General features: G+C 38.8%; 1 protein-coding gene across 1 annotated transcript; it reads left to right on the forward strand.

Moving 5' to 3' along the window:
- The first annotated feature begins 4,452 nt into the window (after nucleotides 1–4,452).
- Nucleotides 4,453–16,785, forward strand: LOC102805452 (transmembrane protein 26-like). Its single transcript, XM_006813211.2, has 3 exons — nucleotides 4,453–4,643; nucleotides 14,819–14,987; nucleotides 16,012–16,785. Exons 1-3 carry the CDS (start codon nucleotides 4,453–4,455, stop codon nucleotides 16,783–16,785), a joined length of 1,134 nt encoding a protein of 377 aa, XP_006813274.2.
- The last annotated feature ends 267 nt before the right edge of the window (nucleotides 16,786–17,052 follow it).

Here is a 17,052-nt window from a genome sequence, read left to right on the forward strand (position 1 = left end):
GTATACTAAAACAGAAATGCTCAGCGATGCAAAAGAAGGATAGATGTTACTTTTCATTATACACATCTCTGTTGATACAATCCCTCACATATTCTATTCCCAGTTATACCTGCGTAAATGGATAGCCTCTTTTGATGTTGACATTCAGACTAAAATCACGTGACAGGCTGTTAAAATTGGCTGTTGCATACACTTTCGCCGGTCTGGAAAATGTGTTTAGTTAGCTCTCATTCAAGTAACAATGCAGATTTCCCAGTGGGAGTGAAACTATTCGACTCTGCCATTAAAAAATAGGGGTGTTTTGAGCAAAAAAACGGATAACCCTGGAGTGCACACAACACACTGAATTTCGGAACAAATCTTGCATTATTTACAGCAGCAGAATACCACAGAAATATCAGACGAAACATGGAAACACTCTATATATGTATTTCGGCCTGAACCCTCTCTATTGCAATTCCAGGAATTACCCCCCATATGTGCAACCATTTTCCACCTTGGTACCACCCAAGCCTGAAAACAAAATCTTAATACCACGCTGAAGCGTTTGGTAAAAAGGAAGTAATTACATATTGCGTGAGATTGTTCTACATTGAGTGATGCGTTGACGCCGACGCCATATTCGGATTGGTATGTTATTTGAACTGGGATTCGAAAGATCACTCATTCTGACCACACTATCAAACAATTTGATGGATAATATATGAATAACCTTGTTAAAGGTAATCGATGGTCAATTTGCTTCACGAAATTGTTAAATTAGTAGCATGGAACCAAACGGTAACTTTTTCACCCAAGGAATTATATTGGCTTTGTGCTATTATAATAATATATTGTTTCATAACCAGGCACGTACCCTGCACTTTTTGAATGCGGTCAAATACTATTTCACTTCGCCACCTGTAACGACACTTATGTGAAATTTACGGAGTCCTGTCCATGCTGACAATTTGACAACCTTTTGAGATGTCCTCTTACATCCTTACAACCGCAATAAACTAGTATTTAATCCAGAATTGCAATTGTATATTACAGCGTATGACATGGTGGGAGTGTCTACAAATGATCATCAGCAGTCACTGGGTTGGTGTGGCTTGTTAGCTGGTGTATATATCTGGTAGCGTCGCTTATGTGTGGGCTTCGAATACGAACACAACGTTCAGCACCATCAATGTGGTGAAACCTCATTGACGGTGCTGAATGTTACGTTGCATGGAACGTAAACTTCAATTGACTTCACTGTGATGACGCCTGCGTTGTGGAATACGGAAAACGAGCCCGAAGCATGCGCACCACGTACACAATATGCTAATAACCTTTAACGAAATTATGACGTTATACACATCTCATGAATATTATTTAAAAGTGAAAATATTAATAGAAAGAATATAAAATGAAACGCCGGAATCATGTATATTCAGTCTTGCCCCTTCTTTCTATTGTGTTTATTTGAAGACTGTAAACGTTTTCTATCATTCTAAAATGGTCACCAAATTTAACAACTGTTTCTGCGGTTTGCACTCAAATCTAAATGAGCTACGGCAAGCCTCATCAGGTCTCGATTGTATACAGCGCCATCAGCGGCTGTTCCCAGCTCCATACGTCGAGTGATAGCGCTCTCTCAGTGTTCTGCACATCGTCCGCCTGCACGGTAATTCTATTCATAACCGTGTATGTCACGTGGTTGCGCGATAGAAAATTTACCGACCAATAGAAAGCTTTGTTACAATGACTACCAAAAAGCGCTTGGGGCTTTGCATTTCTGATGTCTTCATCTTCGGCTAGTCTGGTTCCCTGCCCCATTTCAACGCTGAGGTGAAAACTTGGGCAGGGAACCAGACTACATCTTCTTCGGCTTCATTTCTGTCAATATATGTTGCAGTGACACAATGAGCTTTGAGGTATACTCTTCTATAATACTCAATAGTGGCGACAACACTATTACCACGCTTGATGGTCGCAAGGTTGGTAAAGCATAATAACATAATGGTTTACCATTTCCAGTGCGACTAAAAACGAACACATCAGACTCGGAACTAAGTACCCTGGACGGCTTTTGTCCGAATATTGTATTGCCTCGACATCCACTGCAAGCCAACACAGCCGGCTTCCACTGTGCGAGCATTTTCACCGCCTGGCAACCATCATGGTGAAAATAAAGGCCAAAATCTCTCAGAAAACAGTACTTTGGGATGGTTGTTGACACCCCTGAACCGTGTAACAAGATTACCCTGCATATGCAACATATTTAAATTTGGTTGTTTAGGATTTCTTTAAAGTTAAGTTTGTGCTGTTTTTTCGATTTTAGCTATTTTCAACGGCTTTTCGACCGGCGTTCCACAGCAGCTCGCGCAGAGCCCATAGAAATACATGGTAGAGTGGTGCGCGTCTTTAATAGCGTCTTGTGACTTAGCTCCGCCCCGACAATGTTGATAGCTTGGTCAAGCGCGTTGATGAAAGAAGCAATATGATTGGCTGTTGGTAAACTGATTCCAAACTGTGAGGGCATTGTCACATACACATATTCCTAATAATGAAATACTTCAAGGTGATAGTGGAGTGCTTCGCCGGAACATTCACCTTGAAAATTCAAGATGTGTTCTGCAGTATTTGTCTCGTTACTGTAGGTGAACTCCCATGTGAAGTTGTAATTTCGAAATTTAAATAAATCCCTGACTTAAAAGCGGCCTTGGGTCTCCCAAAATGCGTATAATCTGTAAATTAACACATGTATTTAAGGCAATGGGTTTCACAACATTTAAATAGTAAAAACATATGACTTTCACTTCCACCTATTGACGTTGATGGCGTGCTTGTTTTGAAATCTGGCGTTGTTTAATTATTGATGTTTATTTCGCAACAGCATTGCCATTTAGTTAGTGTCATATTGGTCACATATGAGTGTTTCGTGACTGACAGATTGTGTTCCTTTCACGCTGTTGTCCTTGTGAGAATTGCTCAAAGAGATGTTTTTCCAGCGTTTCAACCGAGAGTGCGTCAAAATTCTCTGATGTCACGTCGTTTTACTCACTGTATAAACAATGAGTTCATTAGGTTCGTGTTAGTACCCTATGTACTTCTAGGAACCATTACAATGTAATTCGTTGATTGAATGATTGATACAGAAAACTGTCACGTTATTTTTTTAGATTGTATTTGTGCATGTTTAGCAATAACGAAAAGCAAACAAGAACGCTATGAAAACGATTGTTTGAGGGCGTCCTTTCCGTAATAAACTCTGACGCATATACGAACGCATAGCTTACACTGTTCACGTGTTTATGCTGATTGGGTGCAAATACGTCAGAAACTGATCAATAATTGTATTTTTACGAAATCCTGAATGCCAAAACTGGCTGTTAAATTTATTGCCACTCTCCCTCGTAGGATGATGCGCTATGCGAAATGATCACATAATCGTGTGCAGTGGGAACATACACAATTTACATTGGACATATTGCGGTTAAGTAGGCTATGTGAGCTGCTCCTCATCGGTATGTCTAGGATGTCAAACGAACACACGCCAATACGAGGGAGTAAACCGTTGTACTGTAATAACCATTATGTCACGTGTTAATATTCATGCAATCACTGAATTCTTCAACTTCGTTAAGAAATGTTGACTTTATTTCTCGTCTGCCAGAGTCAAACCGAGCGAATAAATAAATAACAAAAGAAACCCTATAGGTTTGAATGTTATTAAGATAGTGTGAACAGGTTCAGTTTATGAAGACGAATTTTCGCATGCTCATCAATATACGAGAAGGTCGCTAAGGGCAACGCTTTCAGCTGTGCGCTTATTTTGTTGCTATGCAATGTTTTGATGAAACGAGAATAGGCCACATTTACTCTTTATTAAGTGCGTCCTTCCCCAGCACTCAAATCATGCATTTGTCGGGGATGGGTTCGAGCACATTAGTCTCAATTTTGCGAGCAGTGTATTACCATGTGTACGTTGTCTCACCGCTGAATAAAGATCCATAGACAATAGATCTGCTTTCTATCTATTCTGGGAAACCTTCAAGCGTTTTGTGGGACACACTCAAGCGTATATTTTTGCTCAACCACAGTATTATTACACAACCTAATATAAGTCGTTAACCCAAAGTACTGATGTCTCCCAAATATTGCGAAAAAGGCACAGAGCATAGATAGACACGTGGATTCACGAATGGTGTGTAAATTGACGATTGATTTTTGACGCGTTTCTCCTTAAACAAACACCGCAAGTAATATACTCAGCGTCCGTTAGAATAACGACTGACACGTGACATTGACACGTGACATTGGGCTTAACGATGTAAGAGCCGGACCTCGACCACGGATTTCTCACATCATAACTTAACACACTTAATCGAACACACTGCACCGGAGTGTGTTTTCATATGATTATGATTACGCAGTAATTAAAGGAACTCAACTGAAGGCTAGGCGCATGGAGTAGTCTACATTATGGCAATCATCACCATAGTAAAAGCATGTATCGTGCGTTTGTTGTTCGCCGTTCACGGAATCTTGGCTATCTGGAGAGTCGCTGACGTCAAACACGATCCGTCTTACTGGTGTCTACTGGTATCGCTAATGGGGCTCGTTTGTGAAACAACGCTAACGCTGAAACTAAGACACGGCGAGGAGTGGAAATGGTACGTATTGATGAGTGAGTGTCAGAATGCGAGTATACCTGTACATAGATGCAACGATATTGTCTCCACTTTATGACCAAGAAAGCCAGGCGTTCCACGACAAAAACGCGTCATAGTGGTTTTCAGTAAAATCAAATCGAGCTCTACAGTAGTTAGTACATACATTCCAATGTACGCTGAATGACTAAGTCGTTGAGATAACGCTCACAACAGTTACTATTCGTTTCACAGAGTATTGTACTTTCCAAAGGTTATTAGATTTAATAATACGTACCAAATTTTCAAAGCGCATGCACGTTTGCAGTGTCCAATGCTCCAACTAATAAAATACGAACAAAACCTTATCAGAATCTAGTTTACATAAATGTCTAGCAGAGACAAACAAATGTGTTCATACTGCATTTTTCAAGAACAGAAAATACACAAACACAGCTGCGCGAACTAACATTGTGCAAGTCAAATTTGATGCATATAAGTAGTGAACTCATTCCAGATAAACCAATTTGAGTTTTGTAGAATCTTACGTGATAAGATAATAGATTCCCGTATGTATTAACCCTTATTACATCCTGGAATAGAGTATACTCAGTATGCATTACGTCATTTTGTTAGAATCGCCAAGCAATCTAAGTTTTGAGCGCCCTATTTGTCCGCCAAAATGTTGATGCAACATATTTTTCTGTCATTTCAACGTTAAGTATTGACCAAATTGACCTTGGATAGGTTTAGACTTGGTTAGACTTTGATAACATTTTTGTTGTTGTTGTTGAAAGCAGACGATTTTGACTTTGGCGCCCAAATGTGTTATTTAAATGTAGGAAATACATTAAGCATTGTTTTGGCTTAATAATATGGGATTTGCTGTCGCTCAAATTTCAGCAAATAAAACGTCCAAATTTGAGGTTTCTGTTTTATGATTGGCATGCAATCACGTAGTGCCTATTCTCGTACACGTAGTCAATTGCAATCGATAAAGACAATGTTTGAATTCAGAATATATCGTGGCCGAGGTCTGCAACTCATTATAACGTCGGAAATATAAAAAAAATACTACTTTTCTGTCAGATAGGTGTTTCAATTCGATGGCATTGAGTGTGGGATTTCCATAGCGTCCTCCACCCACCCAGGGACTACTTAAATGGAAATAACTTGATATTGTGAATTGTAGAAATTACTATTTAACTTAACAACAGATCTGCATCTACAATTGCATGACAATAAGTAAACTTCAACTTCTTAATTAAGTTCTATTTCCCTGTCGTTCCGCCTACAATTCCTTTGTATAATTACTTCACATACCCCCCCCCCCAGAAATAGTAGATCGATTTCTACTGAATGCATACATGCACGAGTATAAGTGTTATTCATACAGGAGAAGACTCCGTCCCAACCAATTCATTGTTATTAACCGGAGTGGACAAGTTACTTTCTATATTTAACTAGAGTCAACTAGTAACTTACTATTAGGCACAATTTCGTTACCGTCCTTAACGATACAGTGTGACGCAAATGAGGCTTTGGTTAATAACGACATCTTCGTTACGAACGATTTATGTCGCGCCAGCCTAGAAAGGAAAATGGGAACTGAAATCTATTATGTCCTGGGCGTACGAAGACGGTGCTACTGATTAGTTTAGAAATAGTAAACTTTTCATTGACGGACAATTATATAGACAGAATGTAGTAAGTCAAAGATACACCGCTGTTAATTTCATTTGACAGTTTTATGCGAGGATTGAGTATTCTAAATACTAAGCATCTCTGGGCGCACTATCTTCGTCAGATATTTGTATGTCATTTGCGTCCAGGTACAGGATTCTGTTGTATATGTTTCATCAGACTGTGTTACATGTGTTTATCTCGTTTTCACTTAGTACATTTCCTTTCCCACATAAAGTATGTCAATGAGTGATAACCACATGAGTGCTGTCTCTTAAAAAAAAAAACACGCGAATCGCCTTTTAAAAAAACTGCAGAAAAAAGCGGACATAATCTTCCTTCAAAAACATACAGTGCAGAACTAATGGAACACACTTTAGTGGGGCGGTGATGTTTAATTTAACCTTAAGGCAACATGTATATGGCTTATACTAGAGCACATACATACCAAGTTTCATTGAATTGTTATGACTGGTACTCAAGATATATGTGGAATACCTATAAACTTGTTAATTTATGCAAATTGGGTAGTTATTAAGCACAAATTTAACCCTGAGCCAAACATGTATATGGCTTATCCCAGAGCACCTATGTACCAAGTTTCATTGAAATCTGATGAGTAGTTGAGATATCGAGATATTGAGATGCAAATAAGTTAATTAATATGACCGGATTGCACCATCCATGTATAAATATTCATCGATATATGTTAGTCCTCAAGAACAAATAGTTTGGCTGATTAATATGCAAATTCGATCATTGATATGCACGGTTGCCACCGAAAACCTATCTAATTACCAAGGCGAAATATGTTGAATGGTACTTGGAAAAGAATGAATATGCTTAAAATTGGCTAATTGATATACAAATCGATAATTAGGTCAATGATATGCAAAGACTTCAAGTAAAAACTACGTACGGAAGGCAAAAATACGTATGAGTCTAGACGGTCAAAAGGGATACATATTAGAGAAATCGTACTCATTGGTTTAGTTGATCAATGAATTCATATTAGAGAAATCGTACTCATTGGTTTAGTTGATCAATGAATTCATATTAGAGAAATCGTACTCATTGGTTTAGTTGATCAATGAATTCATATTAGAGAAATCATACTCATTGGTTTAGTTGATCAATGAATTCATATTAGAGAAATCATACTCATTGGTTTAGTTGATCAACGAATTCATATTAGAGAAATACGTACGAGTTTAGTTTGTCAAGAGGAATAATTATTCCAAAAATATGTTTGAGTTTACCTGATCGAAATATAGTGTCACAGTGTAAGGCCTGCTTATTGCTATTGAGAGATGCACCCACATAACTCAAACTGGACAGGGGGTTTCTTTCACTGCTAGAATAGGGTAGACAGGATAATAGTGCTGGAAATGAAATACACATACACCAAAATATCAAGTTAAAGCTCTTGGCTTTAAGACCTTTCAAACTATTTACAAGAAACAAAGCACCTCGGAATAATACAATGAATACATTCACTAAATTGCCTAGGGAAGTGTGCATTGGTGCAGTTCGGGGGTGTGGAAATTCATGACAGTCAATGGCTTCTACAACACAGATAAACGTAGTTAGAATGTATGTGCAAATTTGTATTAGCTGCTTATATATATATATATATATATATATAGTGTGTCTATTTTTTATTATTTTTTTAAAAATTATTTTCCGATTCGAGCTACTAAAAGCCAGTCCCTTTAACTAGTCAGAGGGATTGCATATTGGAATACACCATTTCCCTTTTACCCCGTGTTATGCGTGAAATCGACTGTAATCAGGACAAACAAAGATCATAGCGCAGTAGTGATGTCAAAGCATCGCGCGGGATTCGATAAACGCGAAATACCTTTTGGGTATTTTCACACCAAATATGATGGTCATTTTTTGATGGCGTAAGGGTATCTCAACGCAATATTTCCCTCCTAAAATTCGGCATTCCGAGCTATACAAAAAGAAATTCACATTCACAAATCAAATCGTTCGATTTTTGCGGCAAACCTTCACGCAGCAGACGAGATCTCACAATGGACAAGTTTAGGTGGCCAAAGAGAAATGCAGTAACTAATCTATATTTCACTACATCATATCATAATGTCGACAGACTTCACCCTCAGATGTACTTTTTTTGCCGAGACTAAACTACCCCCCAGAGAAACTTCATTATGGAAATTTGTACTTCCTTCCGCTCCGCTCAGATCTAGTTGCGCTTTTCGTTTCAATAAAATGATCAATTTAGTGAAGTAGCTATCACAGTTCCCCTGAGACCACGTGCACTAAATGAATATAATGCATGGAATGCAGTGTACTTATATCTTTGTCGATTTCGAAATTACAGAAACTAAGCGTTTTGTACGTGTGCAAAGGGATTAGCCAGCAAATGGCAATATGATTGGGGATAACATCTAGATCGATATTGTTGAGCACTGTGAACATCGTGAAAACTAATTCTAAATTAATAGTTTGCCGATTCTTTGAGACAAAATGATGAAAATATGGTCGTTCAGTGCTATTTGATTGAGCTTTCCTCTAAGTGACCCAGCGCAGCGATGGAAAGCGCGCGGGTCCTCAAAGCAACAACCCTCCCCCTCCTCTGAAGTTTGGCATACCACGAGATATTGCACAATTTGTGGCGTAAATACACGAGCAATAAGTATGTACAGCGTGGAGTGAACTTTGGAATGAGCTAATTTTATTAAATTAATTAATTGATAAACAAATATATATACAAACACTATTACAAAATATTTGAATACACAAAACGCCAAGCCGAGCAATACGGACACAGTGCTGCGTGAGCATATTTAGTGTGTTTATATGGACCACCATTAAAACAAAATTTTTTCCTTGTAGAACCTATTATAGACGGTCTAAATGATGGAATTGCAAATATATTTTATCACATGATGCTTATTGCATACATAATGAGGTATAAACAAAGTTACGACAGGTTTCGTGAAATATTTACATTCATGAGTGACACAGGCGGTCGATATAACGATAATATGTTTTAATTCCGTTAATTAATTGTTGTAAAAGACTGTAGTGAAAATGTCAAATCAAAATGATAATCTTTTTTTCACGTTTACCTTCGGAAAACGTCGAGATAACCAACTGTTCGTACTGCGTGCTGTCAAATCAAGGGTAGCGCGATCCCTGATTATACACATTGCTCAGATATTTTGTTTGATTGGCCAATTACATATGTGATATTGGCGCTCTGAAAGACCGACAGGAGAGACATTTGTATCGAACACACACAACAAACTTTAATTTAATTCGTTCTATATTTCACAATAAACAGAATGTAAATAAATATTCCCTCACAATGCAATTCAAGCAAAACATTTTGCACTGTGTAGAACACCAAATGTTTCGGTCCCGATGTTTGAAAGTCACGCAATTGAACGTCAGTGCTCACGATAGTCAGAACTGAACTGAAGAGTTGCTTTTCAGTATATATTCAGACATATTTTTAGAAAATTCTGGAATTGAGTTATCAGTTCGATTTGATCGCCATTCATCCTGGATGGTTACAGCGTTTCGTGTCTGCTACTGAATTGGACAGTGATAAACAATTAAAGATGCAATGTAACTGGCTAGAATGAATAATGAACACGAATTGTTGTTATATAATTGCTACTACTAAATCCAATACAAATATCGAAGGGAAACAAACACGTAACGAATTCTAATTATTTGTATTTTATATGAATGCTTGGTGACGTGCGTATGCTGTATCTAACACATTTCACGCAAACATTTGTGAATCGTTAATTTGAATATTCGATTATGATAGTATATACATGTGTCGCATTACTTATCCAACTTACATGCATTGTAAAGCAGCAGTTGAGTCTGAGTATATATGCAAGACAGAATCAAAAAATAAGCTCTCTGATTGGTCCGATTGTTGGGGCTGGATAGCCAATCGGCTACAATATTCTAATAAGCTTTGCATTGCCCCCAAAACAGTTATGGCGAAGTCTGCCTTGTATCGAACTATCCAGGTTTGATTGAAAAGAATTTTTCTAGCTCTATATAAACAGTAAAATAATGTACAAAATGCGGATTTACTGGTTCAGAACTGTGCTGGGCTCAGCTTACTAGAATACGAAATAAACTCGAATGGCAGTTAATATATAATTGATACTACTAAATCCAATTTCGAAGAGCGGGACGTACATGTGACGCATTTCAATCAGTAGTCATTCATAATATACTCTTTTAATATTTTTTACAAGCTTCTGTGGGGGTAGATAACGGCAACAACTTGAGCCTCGTTCGAAGATTCGTTTTTAGAAACAATTAATTTTTGCTGTCAAAATGAGCAACATTTTTTTTATTTCTATGTATTTTTCTTAATTTTTGGGGTCAATGAACTTTTCCTATTTGTTACACGTTGTTGACAAAGTAAGACACAACTTTTGTGGGTGTTATTTTGTGATAAAAATGTTGTGTGATATGTTGATATTTCATAATATTTTATTTAAAATGATTTTACGAAATCTGGGAAAAATGTTCATCAAGCGACCGCACATTTTAAAAAAAAGGCTTCATAATCCGGAAACCACATTTTGTTCATTGTTCGTATTTTGTGATAAACGTGACCGTTACTGAAGTAACCACTTATTTAGGGACTGATGTGTCCATTGTGCCAACGGAACAATCGTGTATATAATCAAGGAAGCGCCAGCAGTCCAAGAGAAAACAAGCGTCTATTCATGAACCTCTCCGTTTCTGGCGCGCGTTGTCTATGTGGCCTTGGACTCAATTCACACGTGTGTTCGGGTGACAACCCAACACCTCAATTTGAATTCGATGGTAGCTGGATTCGATTTTTTGCAGGATAGGTCTTTTGGAAACACACTAGATAGCTCGCACAACTCACAGAAAATGCCAACTTGTGATAGATTTCTGCAATATTCATATCAACTCTTAAAGTTACAGTTCAGGTAATACATAAATGTATAGACTCTTACCTTAACATTTGACCTTAAAATGTTAATATTGGGATCACAAATAGCAGTAACATTTGTGATATGTTTTAAAAGCAGTGACGATATTATGGCGATCATATATACTATGACATTTTGTCTCATGTGGGTTACATAGGGAACCTGTGTGTCAAGTTATAAGTTCCTAGCTATTTAACTTGTAGCTCAATGCTGAAAACAAATAAATCAATACTGTGATCTTCACCTTTCATCCGAAAAGGCGCGCCTCTGTAATTATACAGAAATTAAAACATAAATATATATTTATCAGTATAACTTTGACCTCAAAAGTGTTGTGAATGGCATTGGAAACATGTATGTCAATTTTTGAACGTGTCGGCCATTTTCCCAATGTAGTTGTATTGTATATTATAGAAATACACAATAAACGCATACTATGACCTTGAAATGGCCTGTTGGCTTCAATGAGATACACGTGTTTCAAGTTCCCAGCTATTACCCCTTGTTTCTCAACACTGGGGTAAATATGCATCAAAGACGCGTGGGGTCAACACATCAACAGCGTGTTGCCGATGTTCGCTAGGCGCGGGTCAATAGCGCTGTACTGCTTCGTGCATACTTCGTATTATATGGTGCGCAAATACGTATTTAGTTCATGATATCAGTTAAAGCAAAAATAAAGGATGACTGTGTGTTATTACACTCAATGTAATATTGGAATTAACCTCATTTAGTCCATAATTTTTCCTATAAAAATATCGTAGAGTTTAATAATTTAACTATTGCACATTATTAAAATATGAATTCCCGGGGCGTCTTAATTTGACGCTACCCACGTCAATTAATGATAGTTTAAATTGATTTCTTTGCTGCCTGCTTGATTTCAAGTCGAATGTCACGACCCTCATAACTGTTTTTGTGTTAACAGATTGTGTGGGCTGATTTGAGCATGTGTCGAAATTACTATTTTGTATTACAAGCTGCTAAGGGGCCTTTAAAAACAATTTGTATTTACGTCAACGTCTCACAACTTGTGATGAGTGTATGGAGAGGCCGTGCAGGTCAACATTGACAGACAATTTTCTTAGGAATACGTATCTGGAGTGTTTACGTACGCATACGTGCTTAGAATATTGTTTTGTTTGTGCTTTTACGTGTGTGTTGTTTATCTCTTTTTATTTTAATCTATTCTCTAATTTTCGCGTCTTTTTCCTTGTATCGTTTGAAAATATGGTAACGTAATTTAGAGTCACGTGATATTTCGGTCAGAGTAGGTCATTTATTTGTCCATCTAGTTTATCCTCGTTCGTAGCCAGACTTGATAGAATATTCCTCCAAATATATAATTATCACAGCATAACTCCTCGTATGCATTTGACGTGCTCGAAATCGTTTGCCACGGAATAAAATTGTACTGTCTGATACGCAACAAATTCAACAAAATAGTCCCTTCCGATATTGAGATTATTATTAGTAGTTGTTGCATGACCTGAATTTTCAATGTAAAGTTTGGCACCTTATAATTATTGTTGAATGCTCTGGTTATGTAATTTAAATAATACCACCATAGAATAACTATGCAAATTAGTCACGTGCCTATGTAGTTATCATTTAATCCGTCTCAAAGATAAACATTATGCAAATATCCACGAAACGGCAGTTGTGGTTATGTGTGTTAGCTTTTAAAACGCTAATTTGAGCAGCGTCTTTCCGAAATTTCGATCTTTTGAAATGCTAGGATGACGTACCAAGGACTACAGTAATTTTTTTATTATTTTTTGAAAAATCAAGAAAAAACATTTCCCTTCTCGCTACCTTAAAGGGCGGTGGTCGTGGCGCCACGCATGCTTGAGATATGGGTCTCATATACACATTATACATCTGTCACTGTAACGCCATAAGTTACAGCGTGCCGTAATTGCGCGGTATTGCACTGGGTATTTTCATCCTACCATATTAGAAAACGCGAATTCCAAATATGGAACGATTACGCGCGTAAGGGTCTTCTAATAATAAAAAGAAACATGGCTGCCCCCAGGATTTGACCGGAACTCCACACAAAAAAGCTAAATCTGTTCTAAATGTTATGGTTTTCGGCATTCCACTGATGTATTCCTGGGAGGAAGAGCCGTATAATAATAAGGTCAATCCGAGGATACTGCAAAGTATGCACACATACAGTACGCGGTCGATACTGCTGCTGTACTGTCTTCGTGCATACTTTGCAGTATCCTCGTAAAAACCTCATAGTATTGCGAGAAACAATGGTGGTATTTTTTCGAGCGCTTCCAGCAATATCACGCGTTATCGCCGGACCTCTTTATCACATGCCTATTGTGCGGCAGCATCTGCACCAAAACCACGAAGGTAACCAGGAGATGAAGGGCAAGTATGAAAAGTAGCAATGTGTACCACGAGAGCAGAGCCCCGCTTGTGAAAATACGGCCACAGGATACTCCTCATACAGACAGACGGACGGACGGACGGACGGACGGACGGACGGACGGACGGACGGACGGACGGACATACATAAGACAGACATAAGACAAACATAAGACAGACATAAGACAGACATAAGACAGACACAAGACAGACACAAGACAGACACAAGACAGACACAAGACAGACACAAGACAGACACAAGACAGACACAAGACAGACATCAGACAGACATCAGACAGACGGACGGACAAACATAAGACAGACATCAGACGGACGGACGGACAAACATAAGACAGACGGACGGACGGACGGACAAACATAAGACAGACGGACGGACAACCATAAGACAGACGGACGGACGGACAAACATAAGACAGATGGACGGACGGACGGACAAACATAAGACAGACGAACGGACGGACGGACAAACATAAGACAGACGGACGGACGGACAAACATAAGACAGACGGACGGACGGACGGACGGACAAACATAAGACAGACGGACGGACGGACGGACGGACAAACATAAGACAGACAGACGGACGGACAAACATAAGACAGACAGACGGACGGACGGACGGACAAACATAAGACAGACAGACGGACGGACAAACATAAGACAGACAGACGGACGGACGGACGGACAAACATAAGACAGATAGACGGACGGACGGACGGACGGACAAACATAAGACAGACAGACGGACGGACAGACGGACGGACAAACATAAGACAGACAGACGGACGGACGGACGGACAAACATAAGACAGACAGACGGACGGACGGACGGACAAACATAAGACAGACAGACGGACGGACGGACGGACAAACATAAGACAGACAGACGGACGGACAAACATAAGACAGACAGACAGACGGACGGACAAACATAAGACAGACAGACAGACGGACGGACGGACAAACATAAGACAGACAGACAGACGGACGGACGGACAAACATAAGACAGACAGACAGACGGACGGACGGACAAACATAAGACAGACAGACAGACGGACGGACGGACAAACATAAGACATATATAGGTGTATGTTCGATGCAAATAGTGTATGTTTATAACTTTGAATAATATTACATTGCAGGTTCTGTCCCAGTGTGCTATTTTATCTTGGATGTGTTCTACCGTGCATGTGGATATTAGAACTGGAAAATATGGAGAAACGTCTTGTTTATCGAGACACCCACGGTTTGGCAAACTGTTCGGAAATCAATATTTTTGATAAGTACGAAAGCCTCGTTGCTTCTAATGGGGTAAGAGGACATTGTTACGTATTTCATACATCGTAGGGTCAAGCTAATTAGCTAAGATTCAAGTGGATAACAGCTGATATACTATGAACGGAAAATGTACCATTCCATATTTCGTATTAGGCATGAACACGAAATTATGTTTCTGGTCAACGTGCCAACAAATATTTTAGCGAGGACTCACTATTTAAAAATTTATTTTCTCATAGCACTATGTTAGGAAATGTTCAGTGAATATCGACAAATACTATAATACTAGTTCTGGTGTTTCACAATGAAAAAAACAACAACAACAATAGACCTTAAACAAAAATGGCCGCCATAATCTCGCTAAGAATAAGAAACCTGCAATACTAGTTTTGCTCCTCAATTAGACTTTCATTAAATCACCTCTTTACAAAATCAAATATCGTGCCCTCTCGCTCTCAACGAGATTTCAGTCTAAACTCTTTTAAAGCTCCCGAGTATACATGTACGTAGTAGCATTCGGATGTTTCTCAACAGAGTGTCTAATGGTAAATACATCGTCGTATTTTAACCCACTTTAGTTGAACCTGTCGTGATTTATTATCTTAATAAGACTGTTGTATTGTATATCGTACTGTCTCTTTCTTTGATAATTCTGTGTTTTGTTTTAAAGCGGGGGAGTCGTCGCCTACGCATGCGTCAAGCGGCCATAGCGTGTCACTGTTTAAAAACAAGCGTCTATCCATTAGCCTTTGCGTTCTAGCGTGTGTTGTTATCATCGCTTGAGACTCAATTCCCACGCGTGTCCAGGTGACGACCCTCCCGCTTTAAGATTTTCAACTGCGGTGTCATGTGATGTCATTGCATATTCATTTCATCCAACAGGCTTGCGTTATACGTCAGCATGCTTGTTCGTTTCTTTTATAGCAGTGTCTTATTCCACCAAGCGTAGAGTTATCAAAAACTACGAATATCTCCATGACATGTAAATATTAAAGAACGGGACAACGCCATGATGAATTATGGGTACTTGATATTCATGTCATGTTTCGATTTACAGGTTGAGTTGCCGATCTCGTTTAGAAGCAATGATTGGGTGTTAGCAATGCAACAACTATTATTAGGACTACTCATTGTAGGAAGATGGATCCTCCCAAAAGGAGAAATAACACGTGACCAGCTATCGCAATTGCTATTGGTCTATATTGGAATAGCTGCCGACATCTTGGAGTTTTCAACTGAGGCCCTAAAGGAGAATCAAGTTAAATGCAATAAGATTTTGATTTTGATGTTGATGGGCGTGTGGTCGTGGAGTTTATTACAGTTTTGCTTTGTGCTCACAGCCATAAAAGTACGCAAAACACGGGTGGCAACCACACCTGTCATCGCAACCACCGGATGTCACTGCTGCGAAACGGAAGTTTGGGCGATTATGATGACACTAATTATGCAAGACGGGCCTTACTTGAGTACCCGGATGTACCTTTTAGTGCACTACCATATTGACAGCCAAATGATGGTATTTTTCACGTGCAAAAATTTACTTGTTGTCCTACTGCAAATGTACAGACTCATTGTACTTCGGGTGGAAAGGCACTCACGGCCTAAACGTTCAGAGCCTGTTACATTGATGACAGTTACTGGCGCAACGAGAATGAAGGATAAATACGAGAGGTCGAACATCATGGCCGCTGCAGCTCGAAAGAATGTTATTGACATGTCGTCGTTCATGTTGGTGTCAAAGAGCGAGGAAAAGCGAAGAGTTCTTAAATCGTTAGAGAATTTACGAAGAGATAAATATGGAAATGTGCATCGTACTGTCGACACTGATTAAAAGGGAACGCGGCAAATTAAGATTATGTAAATTTTGGCACCATAAATTATTGATTTCATTGAGTGAAATGTTTGATCAAATTAATGAAAAAACAAATAACGCGAGCAGGTACTCGAATTTGTTTCCCTGGAAAAAAACTTAGCGTTTCAGAGAGTCTAGATTTAAATTTTTTAAGGGGGAGCATGCCCCGCAACCCCCTAGGTAAGGTCGCGCTTTCGGTGCGAGGTAGGTAAGCAGATCTCGTCCCCGCGTGCAAAATTTCGTGCC

The sequence above is a fragment of the Saccoglossus kowalevskii genome, chromosome 22, assembly GCF_978046115.1.
Source record: "Saccoglossus kowalevskii chromosome 22, keSacKowa6.1, whole genome shotgun sequence".
In the NCBI taxonomy this organism is placed as follows: Eukaryota; Metazoa; Hemichordata; class Enteropneusta; family Harrimaniidae; genus Saccoglossus; species Saccoglossus kowalevskii.